The sequence below is a fragment of the Pteropus vampyrus genome, unplaced genomic scaffold, assembly GCF_000151845.1.
Source record: "Pteropus vampyrus isolate Shadow unplaced genomic scaffold, Pvam_2.0 Scaffold68, whole genome shotgun sequence".
In the NCBI taxonomy this organism is placed as follows: domain Eukaryota; kingdom Metazoa; phylum Chordata; class Mammalia; order Chiroptera; family Pteropodidae; genus Pteropus; species Pteropus vampyrus.
This window is the reverse complement of record NW_011888849.1, coordinates 1,995,622-2,013,312: the sequence shown is the minus strand read 5'-3', so window position 1 is coordinate 2,013,312 and position 17,691 is coordinate 1,995,622. Positions and strand designations below refer to the sequence as shown.

Below are 17,691 nucleotides of genomic sequence, written 5' to 3'. Positions count from 1 at the left end.
ATTAGTTTTCCATTGGCTAGAAAATTATAGGTAGCTTTCTAAGTTGTCATTATACCTAGAACTTCTGGCTTCATGGGATATCAGTTAAATCTTTCAAATTTCTCTTCAGTCTCTTCCAGATAACATTTTTTTGCTTAAAAAAAATTATGGTGAAGTGTGATGATACTAGTAACTGTGAATTAGTTACTAGATTTCTTCTATTGGTCAGTCTTATTCAGTGAGCCTATAATTATTTGAACAACAGACAACATGTGAGATCTTAGAATTTTAGGTACACAATAGATACTTGATTAAGCACTATTTGATTGCTTCATTTGGGCGGGCTTTTGAATTGTTGAGAAATTTTTTAGATTGAGGTGCTAAACCTGGGCTTAAGGGAATCTTTCAACCCTCTGAAATTGAAAGCAAAATGTTATATATGTATGTAAGTATATTTTTCTAATATACTCTAAGAGTGTCCATAGTTTTCATTAGATTTTCAAAGTTTCTCTGACCCAAAATCGATTAAGAACATTTACCTTAATTTTGTAGTGAACTCAAAGTAGAATTTTATAGGTTGGATATCATCTTATAATTCCTACTTGCAGTTTTGGTGAGCACAATAGAATTTAAACTGATCATCCAGCTCAGCAGCAGTAATCTGATCATCCTTCGAATTTCTCTGACAACGCAATGATATATAATATAACCAAGGAGATGTTGTTGATTAGAGCCTGCTTCCACATGAGGGATGATATCAACTTATTTAAAGCAAAATTTAGAATTGTTAATCATAATCAGACTTTCTCCAGTGATTATATGCCATTTAGTTTCCCCAAACCATTAGAAAAATGTATATGGTTCTGTTGCTTTAAAATCTTGTCAGAATTTATCACTAGTTGAACCTTTTTGATAGAGCTATGTAGTCTTTTCATGGTAATACTTCTATTATTTGGCTTACAATTTTTCAGATAAGCTATCAGCCGAGAATTATGTGCTAAAGTTTTGATTCTGTTTTTGTTTTCAGAACTCTTCATCTTGGCTTATACCCATCCTGCCTGATATGCTGCGACACATTTTTCAGTTTTGTGTTTTAGAAAGCAGCCAGGAAATTCTGGACCTCATTCACAAGGTACACAGTGAATATATCTGTACTCCTTTTCCCAGTAACTTGGCAGTTTTTTAAAATTTTTGTAATTGCCGTATACTGTTATCGGTCAGGGATTTTAAGAAATTGGAAATCACCCTAGAGATTTGAAAAGTCGGGAGATCTGCAAGGTGAGACAAGAAAATATAATAGCTAAGTCCCGATTGGCCATGCTGCTTTCTCTTATTATGTGACCTTCTGTGCACATGTTTCAAGCACTTTCTGATAGCCTCAATGCAGCAAATAAAATGAAGAAAAGATTGTTTTTCTCCACTTATTTTATTTTACTACTTATCAGAATGCTTATTGATCCTACAAAGCATCTTTTTGGGATTTATTAGTAATATAGAGTCTTATTGTCAAAATTGAAACTTATTTCTCCTGCCCCCCTCCCCTTTACTTAGCAAGATTGATTATGTGTGTTGGAATCTTTAAAGAAGAACCATGTGATATAGTTAATAATATTTACGGGGAGAAATGGCATTGTTGTCCCTTTAAAACTTGTTAAGTTAGTTTTGAATTATTGGCCTCTGAAGTGGCTCGTTACTAGCAGAAGTGTTATTTCTGTATGCTGGTCCTATCCCATTTAATGTTAGGCATCAAGCAAGGTACCTTGTTGAGTAAGATCATGAATTAAGACTTATACTGTTCTTAATTTATACTAGGGTATTATCACTTCTAAAGTTAGAGGATATTTATCAGGAGCTGTTATATCTTGAAGTGTGAGTTGAATATAGAATTGTATTAGTATTGAGTTTTATGATATATGTAGAGAATTTCAGTGACTTACTCTTGAGATTTTGACTATTTTTATGGATATCTTTTAAATGACTTTCATAAAATACTGAAGAAAAATTTTTTGCGTTCCTTTTTTAAAAACTTAATTGCTTTTTTTAGTATACAAACCTATCAAAGTAACCCAGTATTTTAAAAATAGACCTCTATGTTGAATTTTAAAATTATTCTCTATGGTATTTCTGAATTATTTTTTAAATTAGTATCCATAAATGTATTAGGTTTTAGTAGCCCTCACTAGAAAAATTTCACTTTCATGTTCTTCTTTCACTCTGTAGGTTTGGATGGAGTTATTGAACAAGGCTTCAGTTCAGTACGTGGTAGCAGCTGCTTGTCCGTGGATGGGTGCTTGGCTTTGCTTAATGATGCAGCCTTCACATATACCTATTGATTTAAATATGTTGCTGGAAGTAAAAGCTAGAGCAAAGGTAAGTGTAGGGGGACATACTATATTTGTATGTTCAGCTCATAATGTTAATATAGTAACCATGTAAGAAATCTGTATTGCTTATTATAAATGTGATTTCATTGATTTAACATAAGGAAAAATTAGAATCTTTACAAAATGTATAGTAATTTTTATCTATTAAAATTTAGTGAAAAGAATTTTTTTTACTGAGATTATAACATGAAAGTATTTTTGATGTTGCTATTAAATGATTAATCTTTAATTATTGGTTCGTTTGTTTTTCTCATTTCCTCTAGGAAAAAACAGGTGGTAAGGTACGCCAAGGCCAAAGCCAGAGTAAAGAAGTACTTCAGGAGTACATTGCAGGTGCAGACACCATCATGGAAGACCCTGCCACCAGGGATTTTGTGGTTATGCGAGCCAGAATGATGGCAGCCAAGTGAGTATACATAAATTCAAAAGTCATTTAATCCAAAGATTCCTCAATCCTTCCTCCATCACACTAGTTACAAAATAAGAAGTTAAAGTGTAAGAAAACTTAATTTTTTGAAGTCTTAAATAGGATTTGTATATTTTTATGAAGATAAGATTGGAGTTATGTCATCCTTGAGAAAAGTAACAGCTTCAATAAGGAGAAACTACTTCAAATAATTTCTGTAGTAACTTCTTTTCTCTCCCTCTTAGGTTATTAGGAGCACTTTGTTGCTGTATTTGTGATCCAGGTGTAAATGTAGTTACCCAAGAAATTAAACCAGCTGAATCCCTTGGCCAGTTACTACTCTTTCATTTGAACTCCAAATCTGCCTTACAGAGAATTAGTGTTGCTTTGGTAATCTGTGAATGGGCAGCTTTACAAAAGGTAAGATTTGGCCCCAAAAGTAATGAAGTCACATTAAATAAACCAATTTTTATTAGTTGTTAGGATTATTTTTATTATATTTTATAATAAAAATTTTTTTTCTCTGTATAAAAATCCAGCAGTTATAGAAAAGCATCCAAATTATTTTGTTGAAATACTGTTTCTCTCCCATTTGCCTTCTTAGAACCCCCAGTCTCATACCTGAGACTGCTAGTTATGCCTATACTTAATATTTGCTCTTGATCCTACTACCTGTTAAGAAATGTCTGTCCTAAAAAAAAAAAACCTGTGTAAGTATAGAAGCAGTCCAGAAAGTGTTGATCATTCATTCCTCCAGATCTGTTTGAGATATCACTGAAAACTACGAAAGATAAGAGGCTTTGAGTACTAGATTATATTAGTAGTCTAGCAAGGGCAGAATTTTTGGTCACAGGAAGAAGAATCTCCACATTTAAATCAAAATCTTTGTTTCCATGCCCTTGCAGCCACTTTAACCTTTAACTTCTAGTAAGATGTATGATTTTGTGTGAGACTTGCTTCTGTAAATTAAAGAAACTTCCTGCTGGCTTTCTTTATTCCATTGACTGGAATTCTGGAAATTTAACTGTCTGCACTTGCTGTGAGAGTTGCTTGTTACTGCCTCTTAGCAGTTTGTCAGAGGTGTGTCTAAAAGTAATTGAGCCATGCTCTTGCAACTGAGACCCCAGCTTTGCTTCTCGAAAGAAGCAAGGCTCATCTGTTTTTTCAGCAGGACTCGGTGTGCTGGAGAGGCAGTGATGCTGTGTTTTTGTGCCTCTCAGACTCAGCAGCAAGTGTTGACAGTTCGGTTTCTGGACCCTCACAGAGCTTCTCTGGACTTACTCTGTGAAGCCCAGGCTGATCACCCAGATCCCACAGAACCCCTCATGGCTCACCACTGAGGCCATTCCCCCTCTGGTTGGGGCAGGCAACAACCAGAGAGAGTGGGAAGGGTTAGTTAAATTTGGGGGCAGGTAAGTAGCTTTTTATAATTTATATATCCATTTCTACAGTATGGCATGTGAAGCTATAGGTTCTACTGTTAAGAAATCTAATAATGAGTTTTTAAATAACATGTTTAGTGCATGCTACGTGTTCTTATCCGACTCATTTCTTTTTACAGTTATATATTTTTAAATCTGTGCTATGTATATATATGTAAACTTAGAATAAATTCAGAGTAAAGTAAGAGTAATTAGGTGGAAATTTTAATGGAATTGTAATAGTTCCATGTGCATGTTCTGTAGTCATTCATATTAAATTTTAGTTTGGGTGTGATAACTTCTCTGTGCAACTTTGTTGTTCTGGGAGATAACAACATAGATTCGAAATCAGTAGGAATTTAGAACTTGGTAGTTTGCAAGTGAAGATTTGTGCATCTCTAGAATTATGTTTATATATTTTCCCTGAGTATTTGTTGTCTGTTATATTTTAGGAATGTAAAGCTGTTACCCTAGCTGTGCAGCCACGTTTACTTGATATCCTTTCAGAACATTTATATTATGATGAAATTGCCGTTCCGTTCACACGAATGCAAAATGAGTGTAAACAGCTTATTTCATCATTAGCTGATGCACAGATTGAAGTTGGTAATAGAGTAAACAACAGTGTCTTTACAATAGATCAAGCTAATGACTTGGTGAGTAAAGAAGTAACTTTCTTAAATTTTAGATTGAGCATGAAATAAAGATTAGAAATTTGTCATGTTATGCTTACCACAAAAACACTAATTTGTTGAACCTTTCTGTGGTTTGATAGCCCATCATCTCTACCCTTTAGAAAAGTTATTTCATTGTATTGACTTTTTTTGAAATAAGAGGATGGCAAAGGATTTTTTCTTTAATCTCAGTTTCTGACAAACCAGTGCACCTTTATTAGAAAGGCTGTTACACATTTTTTGTCATTTCTCAATCTTGCTTAAAACTGACAGAGTATAGAACTGCTTCTTTAGGTTCCTGAGTATTTCTCCTTCCCCCTCCCCAACTTATAATGAAAATATTCAAACATAAAAGGTAAGAAACTTACACAATGAACATTCATATACCCACCAACTAGATTCCACAGTTACTATTTTACTAGATTTGCTTTAGTACATATAGATGCAACTGTCTACACTTATATCCAGCCATGAGTTCATCTTATTTTTTTGATGCATTTCTAAGTTGCAGATATCAGTACACTTTAGCATGTATATCATTAACTAAAATTCAATATATATATATATATTTTGCTTTTTCAAGTTAAATAGATACTATTATGTACTATGAAGTGCACAAATCTTCAATGGAATATTTGATGAATTTTAACTGTGCATATACCTATGTCTCTGTCAGGATACAGACAGTACCATCACTACTTCCCAGTCAGTCCCTGCCTCTCTCTGCCCTCAAGTAACCATTGTTCAGATTTTTTCTCCACGTGGATAACTTTTGCCTGTTCTAGAATTTCGTATAAATGGAATCATACACTCTGTGTTGTTTGGTGTAAGGATTTTTTTCAGCATGATGTTTTTAAAATTCATGTTATACGTATCAATAACTCATTCTTTTTTATTGCTGAGTTTTATTTCATTGTATAAATATACCACAATTAGTTTAAAATTAAGCCCGTCTGTGGATGAACACATGGGCTGTTCCAGGTTTTTGGCTGCTATGAACAGAGCTACTATAAACATTTGTGTACAAGTCTTTGTAGATAATATATTTTCATATCTCTGGGTAAATACCTAGGAGCGAAATTGCTCGGTCATAGGGTGGGTGTTTATTTAGTTTTATAAAAAATTACAGACATTTTCCCCAAGTAGCTGCATCATTTTACGTTCTAACCAACAATATGTGCGATTTCTGGTTGCTCCACATCATCACCAACATTTGGTGTGGTCACACCTTTTAATTTTTGCCATTCTAGTGGCTTTGTAATAGCGTCATTGTGGTTTAAATTTGCGTTTCCTTGATGACTGATATGTTCAACATTTATTTTTATGTCATATTGGCCATTTGTAAATCTTCCTTTCTGAAGTATCTGTTCAGATCTTCTGTCTATTTTTAATTAGGTTGTCTTTTTACTATTGAGTCGCAGTTTTATGTGTCCTGGATACTAATCCTTTGTCAGGTAGATGCTTTCTGAATATTTTCTCCCAGTTGTGTGGCTTGCCTTTTCTTTTATTCTTTATTGCCTTTTCATTTTCTTAATGGTGTCTTTAGATGGGCAGATATTTTAAATTTTGATGAAGTCTAACTTATCAATTGTTTTCTCTTATGGTTATTGTATTCTATGACCTGTTTAAGGTACCTTTCCATGTCTCCAGGTGGTGAAGTAGTAACATACATTTTCTTCTAAAGCTTTGTAGTTTTAGCTTTTATATTTAGATTTGTCATCTGTATTGAATTAATGTTTGTTTATAGTATAAAGTAGAGATTAAATTTTGTTTTTCTTAAAAATATCAAAATTTTCCAGCATCGTTTACTGAGAAGAGTCCCTTTTTCCATTGGATTGCTTTGACACCTTTGTCAAAATTCATTGAAGTATAAGTGTGGGTCTCTATTTGGGTTCTATTTGTTCAGTCTATTTGCTTTTTTATGCCGACACCAGTATCTTTGTTATAGTAGCTTTGTGCTTAGTTAGTCCTTGAGAGGTTAGATAGTGTAAATGAGGTTTTTGGTTTTTTTTTGAGTTAGAGGATCAGAAACTGAGCCACTTGTGTTGGACTCTGTGAAATAGCAATCTTCATTTCATAGCCCCCTTTCTAATTACAAAATTACGTAGTTGAAATTTTTTTGTTTTTACCAATGATGGAAATCTAAAATTGCTATTTTTTTCTGTGTTCTTTTATAAAGTTGTTTTTCCGATCATTGTTGTTCTATAATTTTTACTTCTCCCACCCACATCCCTTTTTGACTCTCTGGAGTAAATATTAAATTTTCTTTATGGTCTAGGTTCCTTTCCTACTATTTCTAACAACTTTTTTTTTTGAAGTTATCAAACAGCTCCTTAAAGTTTTGTTATTCAGACCTCTTACTCTCCAATGGAATTATTGTTCTGTTTCATCAACTTCATTAGTCCAGTGGTTTTGACCTGGGATATTAGAATCTCTGGAAGAGAGTATTGATGGGAAGGGTAGTTTTTAAAAGGTTGGTTTTGGCCTTGGCTAAGAGCTACTGCCCTTTGAGTCTTTCATTGAATCCCTATTTTTCTTTACCTACCAAATATAGACATTTCCCTAAGGTTTCTCGTCTCTCACCATTCTCACAATTTAGTTCTTATCCTCTTATCCATGTGCTATGCTATATTCTCTTGATCTTTTATTTCTTCTATTAGGTATTTTTACTTGGATATCTCACTGTCATTTTAAATTAAACTGGAATTTTCTTAACATTTCTTTTCAGAAAGTCCCACATGTTCACTTTTTTGTTTGTTTCCATAGCCAGAACTCAGCCAAAGCCCTTATTAGTCTTTTATGACTAGATTCTGACTCATCTGTAAGCCACCAGGCAATCTCTGTGCCAGACTAATAAAGTCCTTTACTGCCACTCTAAATGCATCCCTCCCTTGCTTAGAAACATTATTTTCTTTTTCCTTGATTTTAGTTTTTTTCCCCTTACTTTCAGCACCTTCTTTAAATCCTCATCCCTTTTCTCCTCATTTCTTAGACTTTCTCCACTTAAATCTAGTTAGCGTTCCTCTTGCAGAAATACACCACACTCACTTTCTGTTTATCAGTCTTTGTCACTTCGCCTGAGTTCCTGTTTGCTTTGCCAGGAATTCCCTACCCTCAACCCCCTGTACTCATGCCAACTTATCTCTTGACATTCCTCCATTTGCACCATGTGCTCAGGTCATGCCTGAATAAGCTGTTTTCAGTTCCTTGGACAATGTTCCACTTTTCACTCCCTCCCTCACTCTATTTGCCCAGATGCCCCTACAACTCCTGACTTACCCATTCTTTAAAAACCCAGCACAGATGTTAACCTCCTGTGAGGCTTCCACTAATCTTGTCATGTTAGAAGAGTTAAGCAACTCAAGTGTTCCCACAGCAACTTGCATTTACCTCAGTTTTACGTTGCATTGCCGTAATTGTTTACTTATATATCTGTCTCCCACATTAGTCTCTGCATTTTTTGAGTTTATGAATTTTTTGAGTTTATGAAGACATCTTTTAATATTATTCAATAAATATTTGTTGAATGAATGACTGAATTGGAGATAATCAGAAAACTTTTCCTTAGCTGCCTAGAATCATTGAAAATTGACAGAAGCATAGTATATTTAAGACAATGTTTTCAAACTTCTAGTAGTGAAACCCTGTTTCAAATAAGTTTTATGCAGAACTTGTATACATAAAACAGTGGAAAGTATGAGCTAGAAGTGGTATGTGATCATGTTCCTTTGCAGTGAAGAAATTGACAAAATCAAGCAGATATAGCTCACTTTAAAGTCTTTGGTATTTTATAGTCTTATTTGTGTGCCTATTTTGATTTTCATAATAAGAGGCCAGCATTATCACTCTTGTCCATAATGGAATTGATCATTTCTAAGTCTGAAAAATTAGGTTCTTCATTTAAAAAAAAGTTAGGTTCTTCAGTGTTACATGCTTTTCTGACCAATATTGATCAGACTTGATCTATTTATGGAACCTCTTTAAGATTTTAGTTACTTATCAAACAAGAAGACTGTTACGTGAGCCATCACCCAGTCTTTAGATGGTAATTGAAAAATATGCCCACACAAAAATGTGTTCAAATGTTCATGCAACATTATTCATAATAGCTAAAAGATGGGAACAACCTAAACATCCATCAACTAATGAATGAATAAATACAATGTGAAATATCCATATAGTGGGATATTATTCAGCAAAAAAAGGGAATGAAGTACTCTTACATGCTACAACATTGATGAATCTTGAAGGCATTTTGCTAAAAGAAACCAATCACTGTAGATTACATATTGTATTAGTTCATTTATATGAAATCTATAAAGATAGAAAGTGGATAAGTGATTGCGTAGGGCTGGGAGGAAATCAGGAATGATTACTAAGAGGTATGGCTTTTATTTGGGTATGATGAAAATGTTCTAAAATTGTGGCAGTGGTTGTACAACTCTGAATATAATCAAAACCATTGAATTGTATACTTTAAATGGGTATATTGTAAGTGAATTATATATGAATAACATTGTTTAAAAAGATGAATAGTCTTTTAATGGGCCTTGTAAAGTAGTCTGATGCCACAGTCTTATAACTTTAGGCAGCTCTTGGTAATTAAAGAATTAATGACTATTGTAACATTCCTAGCCTATCCCCCTTCCCCCCACCATTATTTGGGCATTTTCACCAGTAGAGGTCAAAGAAAGAATGAAAATCCAGTTAGTAACACTTAGCCACTTAGCAACAGCTACCCTAAAATTTGAGTTGAGACGAAAAGGATGTTTGTTAGTTTTGCTATTCCTTAACAGTTAATTTATATTGCTTATAGCTTTCTTATTTCACCAAAGTATTATGTGAGTGATGAGTGTGCTTTTCTCTCAAACTTATTAGACATAACGAGTTTGTCTAAATAAATTAGACATTTATTTAGTTTATTGAGTACTAAAATAATACTAGATATTATGAAACTTAAAATTGAAACAAATCTTGCTGTCTCCCTTTAGGAGTTTATGGGCTATATTGGGGTTGATGTCATTAATGATTTTAATTTCTCTTTTTTAATAGGTCACTACTGTTTTTAATGAAGTCACGTCATCCTTTGATTTAAATCCTCAAGTGTCACAACTGTTAGATAGTAAACGACAGCAGGTCCAAATGACTGTTACAGAGACCAACCAGGAGTGGCAAGTGTTGCAGTTGAGAGTGCATACTTTTGCTGCATGTGCAGTTGTGAGCTTGCAGCAGCTTCCAGAGAAATTAAATCCTATCATAAAACCATTAATGGAGACAATTAAAAAGGAAGAGAATACACTAGTGCAAAACTATGCAGCTCAGTGCATAGCCAAACTGCTTCAGCAGTGTACAACAAGGACGCCCTGTCCCAATTCAAAAATTATTAAAAACCTTTGTAGCTCACTTTGTGTGGACCCATATCTAACTCCTTGTGTCACATGTCCAGTACCAACACAAAGTGGCCAGGAAAATTCTAAAGGTACATATCTAAAACTTCATTTGGGGTAGAGAAAGAATTAACCATTTAACTTTATTTTCATTTATAGGTATAATTTAAGCACAAATCCTATTTACATTAGAGCTTTTTCCTCATTTTGAGAGAATTTGCACATATTAGCTAATCAAATTACAAACCTCTAAACTCAAATAAGCTATTCACAAAAGACCTCATATCTCATGTAAGATGACTGAAATCTGAGACAGGTGTTAACCTTTACCTTCTCTTTCAAGACCATCATTATAAGGTTTATTGTTAACTGGACTAGAAAACTAAATTGTGTCAAATGTTGATGAAAGTTCTTCCTATAAAACTGGCTTCTCTGATTTAGTGCATGTCTTATGAAATAAGTGAACTCTATTACCTTTAGCAAATTAGGTTTAACCAACTTATCTGTTTTCAACTGGAGAATTAATATGGAAAATAAGAACTGCTCTCTGATGGCTAGTCTTAAGGACCAGTGTTTCCTTGCATTCCTTGGTCCTATATGCTTTTTTGTTGTTGTTAATAAGATTTTGGAAAAGCAAATTATTCAAAAGGTAATAGACTCAAAACTTTGATGCAATATTAGTCTTGAAAAAAATGTGAACTGGAAAAGGAACATGGATATTTTGAATATCAACAACTTAAAAATATAATAGGATGATTCTATTCCTCACCCCAACCTCAATGCTATGTGAGGCAGCAATACTTTGCAGTAGTCAGTGTTTTTGAATTCATGGTAACTGTGGACATTACTTACAGAGAGAACTTGCTTACAATATTTTTTAATGTTTCTTTTTATGCCTAGAAGCTCATTCACTTTTTAAAAATGAATATGCTTTAACTTGAAAGCACAATCATTCTTGTTTATGATATTTCTTGTTAACATGATTCTACAACTTTGTATTAAGTATGGAACTATGCAGATACAGAACATTTAACTTAATGTTCTAAATTACTGACAATTTTGTTATTTTATTATCTAAAGAAAATGTCATTGGCCTATAAAAATTGAGGCTTAAAAGACAAATTAAAAATGTTATCTTTTTTGCAGCAAGAAGCATTATGCTTAAAAATTTTAAAACGTTTTTTCCTTATTAGGATCCAACTCGGAAAAGGATGGAATGCATCACACTGTCACCAAGCACCGAGGCATAATTACACTCTATAGGCATCAGAAAGCTGCATTTGCTATCACAAGTAGGCGAGGTCCTACCCCGAAAGCAGTAAAAGCTCAAATAGCAGATCTTCCTGCAGGAAGTAGTGGAAATATTCTTGTTGAACTTGATGAGGTAAATCGCTTTTTTTTCTTTGACTACTCCGATTTATAAACATATTTTTCAGATTGAGAGCTAAATTGTCAACTGTCATATCAGCTTCCAGAATGTAATTTTATATTTTTAAGTGGAAGAACTAGGATTAATACTCCAGCAACACAATCTAGAAAAACTGCAAACTTCTTCAAATTTCTCATGCCGCAGATTTTTACCAGCTTGACTCTGATTATCTCCATAGGCAAGAAACCCTCTTAATAGTGGCAACATAAGTCATTCATCAATATAAACTAATTCACTCTTATAGGAGTGACTTCAGAGATGTTAAATAATAGTGAAAGCTAACTTTTCTCAGCCTTATCAGTGTCAGGAATTATAGTTGATACTCTATAATAAGGATAAGTTTGTAAGTGTCAAATAAGTGTCACCTACTTGATTTTTAGTCAACCTGGAATTTATTAAATGTGTGATGTGAGGTATCTAAATTTATTTTCTCATGTGAACAGCCAGTTATCACACTGCTGACTCCTTTTCTCACCAATTTATAATGGCACCTCTGTTATATATTGTGCTTTATATATGTGAGAATCTACTTGGGTTTTCTATTCTGTTTCATTGGTCTACTTTTTCTACAGTACAGTATTCTTTAAAGATGACAAAAAAATGGTTTTTGAAAATTTAACGATCACATTATTAAGGGAATGAATGCTCTGGAGCTCTTTTGGTTCTAAGACATAGGAACTTAACTGAGGTCAGCAGTAAACTATCAATGTTAAGACATTTGTTCAATATATTTCTATAAAATTTAGGCCTATTTTAAGTTTTTTAAATCAAAATTTTAGTTTATTATCTATATTTCTTTTAAAATATTCTATGAATAAAGGTTTTTTCACTAATTATATTTTCCCCATAATAATTTTAAACAAAAATTTACTGTGATTTTGATATTTATACTTCTATGGTTTATATACTTTTTCCTCCACTTAAAAATAATTTGCCCTGAACAAGCCCGATTCCATCTGATCTTGGAAACTAAGCAGGGTCAGGCCTGGTTAGTACTTGGATGGGAGACCACCTAGGATGATCAGGTGCTGTCGGCGTAAAAAATAAGGGATCGTAAGCTTACAAGGTCCTTGCAGTCTGTGAGGTCAACCAAAGGTTGCCTCACCTAAAAAAAATAAAAATAAATAATTCGTAAAATATATATGTATTTTTCAGTGGGAGGAGTTTTTGGTATTATAATAAAATTACTGCTAAGAGGTTATTAATCTTGTGGTTAGATTAAACAGAATGCTCTTATTCTATCCCCTAATGACATATAAATAAGGACAGATCATTTTATCTCCTAATCGTGTCTCTAGTAAGGTTCTTTGGGGTAGGGAGAAAAAGAATAAAACTGGTCACTTAGGACTGTCTCTAGACACAGCACATATTCTTCTATTCCTTACCTCCAACTCCAAAAAAGTATTTTACTTTGGAAGTAAAAATCTAGTTTGGGATTTTATGCCCTTGTAAATTTAATTATTGAAAAATGTTTATAGTTGTGACAGATATGTCCAATAATTAATTGCTTAATTGGTTAATGGTAACACTATGAATTCTTAGATGGTGACTTTATGTTCTCTTAATAAAATTTCAAATGCATTACACTTTTTTCCCTGAAATTCTGTTTTTAACTAACATTTAATTTTAGGCCCAGAAACCTTACCTGGTACAACGGAGAGGAGCTGAATTTGCCTTGACAACTATAGTGAAGCATTTTGGTAGAGAAATGGCAGTGAAGTTGCCACATCTCTGGGATGCTATGGTTGGTCCATTGAGAAATACAATCGACATAAATAATTTTGGTGTGTACACATTTTTCTGAGTTGGATTTTTAACAAATTTCAGTGTATATCCATTACATGTAGCCTTATAAAATAAAAAATACCTATACCTGTTTATCCCAGACCAGCTGGTAAGTTTTAAAATAAGATGTTGGTAAAAACATTTAATTTATTTCCATGTCATTTTTTATATTTTTTGCTTTTTATTTTTTGTATTACATATTTAGAAATATTCGAAATGGATCATTATATTAAACTTCTGTAGTTGTTTTGAGCGCAGTACCCCAGTATGCAAATTAAGGGCATGGTGTTTAACTTTACATTAAAAAAAGCAAAATAGAGTCTCCCGTGGTAACTGGGGAGGTGCTAAAATTTTTTGTGGGCCCTAGATTTTGAAAAATTATTTGTAAGGTGATATGCAATTGAATCAATATATTTTAATAGATGGAAAGTCTCTCCTGGAAAAAGGAGATGGCCCAGCCCAAGAACTGGTGAATTGTCTGCAAGTTTTTGAAACAGCCGCAGCATCCATGGATTCTGAGCTTCATCCCTTGGTAACTAATGCAAGTGTAGTTTTCTTCTAGTAAAATAAATGTTCTTATTTTTAAAAGTAAGAGGTCTTGAAAAGTGCAACTTTGTTGTCATCCCTAGTAATTGTATTTCCTTTTATATGATATAACTAGATTCCTTCTTTACTGACAGCACAACTCTTCTGGGCTGTGAGGCAGAGTTGGGTGCACAAATGATAGCCCACTTGGGACCTTAGAATATAGGACAGTGGGGACAGGGCTTTGCTGACACAGAGGCTAGTTATAAACTGGAAATCAAGCTGTAGCCCTATTCATTCATATCATCTTAGTAATACAGCTTTAAGAAAGGAAGAACACAGGTGTAATAAAACTACTTCCCAAGATAAGTCTAAAGGTGGAAGGAAGTTACTTGCCCGAGATGAAACTAGTCAGTGGCAAAGATAGAACACAGTTTGTGTTTTTGATTATTAAAAACATTTCTTACAAAAACCGTGGGACAGGGAAAAGATAAAAATAGACTAGAGTAGTAGTTATCTGGCTTTTCCATAGAATAAAGTATTATTCTTTCTATGTAACTGCAATAGAAAGCTCTCTGCAATTTACAGTGTTGTGAAGGATGCTAGTTCTACTTCTCTCTTCAAATCTAATGTAAAAGGAATCTGAGAGAGTAGAGAAGAATGCATTTTTTCTGTTTATATAGTAATAAAGTATGTTCTTTTATTTGTTAAATTTTGCTGATTTATCATTAATAAAGAAGGACAGAATCCATCCCTATCCTTTTACCCTCCATGATCAATAACATGCATTTAACTGAGCTGTAAGTTTAGTCTGTTGAGCAGGTACCTGGCTCTCATCAACATTAATCCTGGCATTCCATGCAGCAGACATTAAATAATGGGATATGTCATGCTGTTGTAGTCATAATGCCTGTAGTAAGCCAGGAAGTTAAAGTGTAAAATACACCTACCAAAGTATGATACCTAGAACAAAATCAAAATCAGGATTACACAACCTAGTGAATAAAAATATATACCTAAATCTAAGCCAGTGCTACCAGATTTGGAGGGTGCTGGTGATATGTTGTCATTTTCCTAGCCTCAGTAGGAAAATCTTACAAGTGCCTTTTGGTGTGTTTCCTGTTAATTTTGGAACGTACTGAGTGTTCCCTGATGCCTACGAGAAGATATTTAACAGGAAAGAAGTTCTGCACCTTTTCTTTCTTTTCTTTTGAAGAGAGTTCTAATACCTTTGTTTAGATTTAGGTTAATTTTTTATTGAGGATGTTTTGACAGTAACGTTTTGAGGTAAGTGGCGATAGTCTCAGATTTAGAGTCACTTAAAATATTGAGAACCTCTGAGTATGGGCCATTATAGTTATATTTTAAATGATAGATTCCCTGATGAGTATTCTGATTGTCTTAAACTTTTTTTTTTTAGTTGGTACAGCACTTGCTTCATCTTTATATGTGCCTTCAGTACCCCAGCACTGCAGTGAGACATATGGCTGCTCGTTGTGTAGGCGTCATGAGTAAAATAGCTACCATGGAAACAATGAATATTTTTTTGGAGAAGGTTCTTCCATGGCTGGGAGCAATTGATGACAATATTAAACAAGAGGGTGCAATTGAAGCACTTGCCTGTATCCTTTTTTATTTTGAGAAACTATTCAGAAATTATATTTTATTTAAGGATTAACAATAAAATTGATTTATTCAAATATGCACATAAATAACCTGATTGTTCCAAAAGGAAAACTACTTTTTTACATTTTATTTCAAAGCACTTCTATATTACATTATAAATACATTACAAATATATTTATATTTTATTATAAAAGTTTTTACACAGAAAGTTTGAAGAATTCCTATTAATTTTGAGAGCTTTTGAATAGGCAAGAATAATTTTATGTACTTTATGAACTATATAGTAACTGATCTATGTTTATAATCAGTGTTTTATTAATATCAGATACTATGTAGGTTGTCGTTATAAACGTACTATATTTTCCAAGTTTGTTCATTATTTGGGTAGAAAATGACTAAAGGTACTAAATTACTGGAGATATACATGCAAGCTCTTTGCTAAGGATGTGGCATCCATTGACATTCTGTAATTTGAAGTATCTGAAAGACAGAAGATGGAGATCAAATTAGTAGAAACTCAGGTTCAGAAATGCTAAAAATTGCAAGGGGACTTAATACTGGCCCTGCTATGTCCAGTTTATGATTGTCAAGATCCTGGTGGGAAATTTGGAATTAATCTTTGACACTGAATTGTGCTCCCTTGCATCAACATAACTCACTTTATTTTGGAATTGGAAGTCTAGAAACTTCTAGGAATGAAAAAAAACTTATTAGTAAAACTTTCTCCAGCCTTCCTCAGATGACAAACATGATTTTATATTCTTAGTCATGAGAAAGTCACATGTTTACAAAGGAGCAACAGTTTGCTGATTCTATTATAATTGAATCATAGACCTTGAAAGACAGTCTGTTCCCTAATAATACACATGAGAAAATGCAGACTGTTTTAGAAGTCACAATCTTGGTGTATCAGTTCGTTTGCAAAAATATCTACCTAAGAACCATTTGGAAATTTCCTTAATAACTTAATCAGGTGTAATGGAACAACTGGATGTTGGTATTGTTCCATATATTGTCCTTTTAGTTGTGCCTGTGTTGGGAAGAATGAGTGATCAGACAGACAGTGTAAGATTCATGGCTACACAGTGCTTTGCAACACTAATTAGACTCATGCCACTTGAGGTAAGTGGAAAATAATTGGTATATGTTTTCTATAACATAATAATTGTAACTTATTTTAATTGTTTATTGGGGTAACATTGGTTAGTACAATTACATAATTTTCAGGTGTATATTATAATTTCACATCTGTATACTCTATTGTGTTTACCACCCAAAGTCCAGTTTCCTTTAGCTGCCATATATTTGATCCCCTTTACTCACTTCACCCTACCCCTACTCCTCTGTATTTGACCCCCTTTACTTCATCTACCTCCCCACTGCTCCCTTATCCCCTACCCTCTGGTAACCACTAGTCTATAGTCCATGTCTATGAGTCTCTGTTCGTTCTGTTCATTTGTTGCTTTTAGGTTTATATCTCACATATAAGTGATATCATGTGATTTTTCAACTTTTTCTGTCTGGCTTATTTCGCTTAGAATGATTATTTCAAGGTTTATCTGTGTTGTTGCAAATGGCAGTATTTCACCTCTTTTATGGCTGAGTAATATTCCATTGTATGTATGTACCACAGCTTCTTTAGCCAATCATCTGTCGTAGGACACTTTGGCTGCTTCCATGTCCTGGTCACTGTGAATAATGCTGCTGTGAACATCGGTGTGCAAATATCTTTACGGATATGAGTTTTCAAGTCCTTGGGGTATATACCCCGTAGTGGGATTGCAGGATCATATGGTAGATCAATTCTTAGTTTTTGGAGGAATCCCCATATTTTTTTCCATAGTGGCTGTACCAATTTTCAGTCCCAACCAGCAGTGTATGAGGGTTCCTTTTTCTCCACATCCTCTCCAGCATTTGTTATTACTTGTCCTGTTGATTACAGCTATTCTAACAGGTGTGAGATGGTATCTCATTGTGGGTTTGATTTGCATTTCCCTAATAGTTAGTGATGTTGAGCATCTTTTCATATATTTGTTGGCCATTGGTATGTCCTCTAGGGAGAAGTGTCTGTTCAA

At 33.7% G+C, this 17,691-nt stretch overlaps 1 protein-coding gene across 4 annotated transcripts in view; it reads left to right on the top strand.

Annotated features, from left to right (window-relative positions):
- Positions 1-17,691, top strand: part of BTAF1 (B-TFIID TATA-box binding protein associated factor 1) — an 88,601-nt gene that overhangs the window by 49,866 nt on the left and 21,044 nt on the right. For 3 of the 4 annotated variants that reach the window (XM_023531444.1, XM_023531445.1, XM_023531446.1), the window contains 11 exons: positions 1,007-1,111; positions 2,200-2,349; positions 2,627-2,769; positions 3,015-3,189; positions 4,643-4,846; positions 9,917-10,343; positions 11,445-11,635; positions 13,311-13,464; positions 13,888-14,006; positions 15,411-15,612; positions 16,590-16,738. In XM_023531444.1, coding sequence (XP_023387212.1) covers positions 1,007-1,111; positions 2,200-2,349; positions 2,627-2,769; positions 3,015-3,189; positions 4,643-4,846; positions 9,917-10,343; positions 11,445-11,635; positions 13,311-13,464; positions 13,888-14,006; positions 15,411-15,612; positions 16,590-16,738 — 2,019 coding nt within the window. The remainder of the gene's footprint in view (positions 1-1,006; positions 1,112-2,199; positions 2,350-2,626; positions 2,770-3,014; positions 3,190-4,642; positions 4,847-9,916; positions 10,344-11,444; positions 11,636-13,310; positions 13,465-13,887; positions 14,007-15,410; positions 15,613-16,589; positions 16,739-17,691) is intronic. The other variant, XM_011361573.2, reaches the window with a different exon arrangement.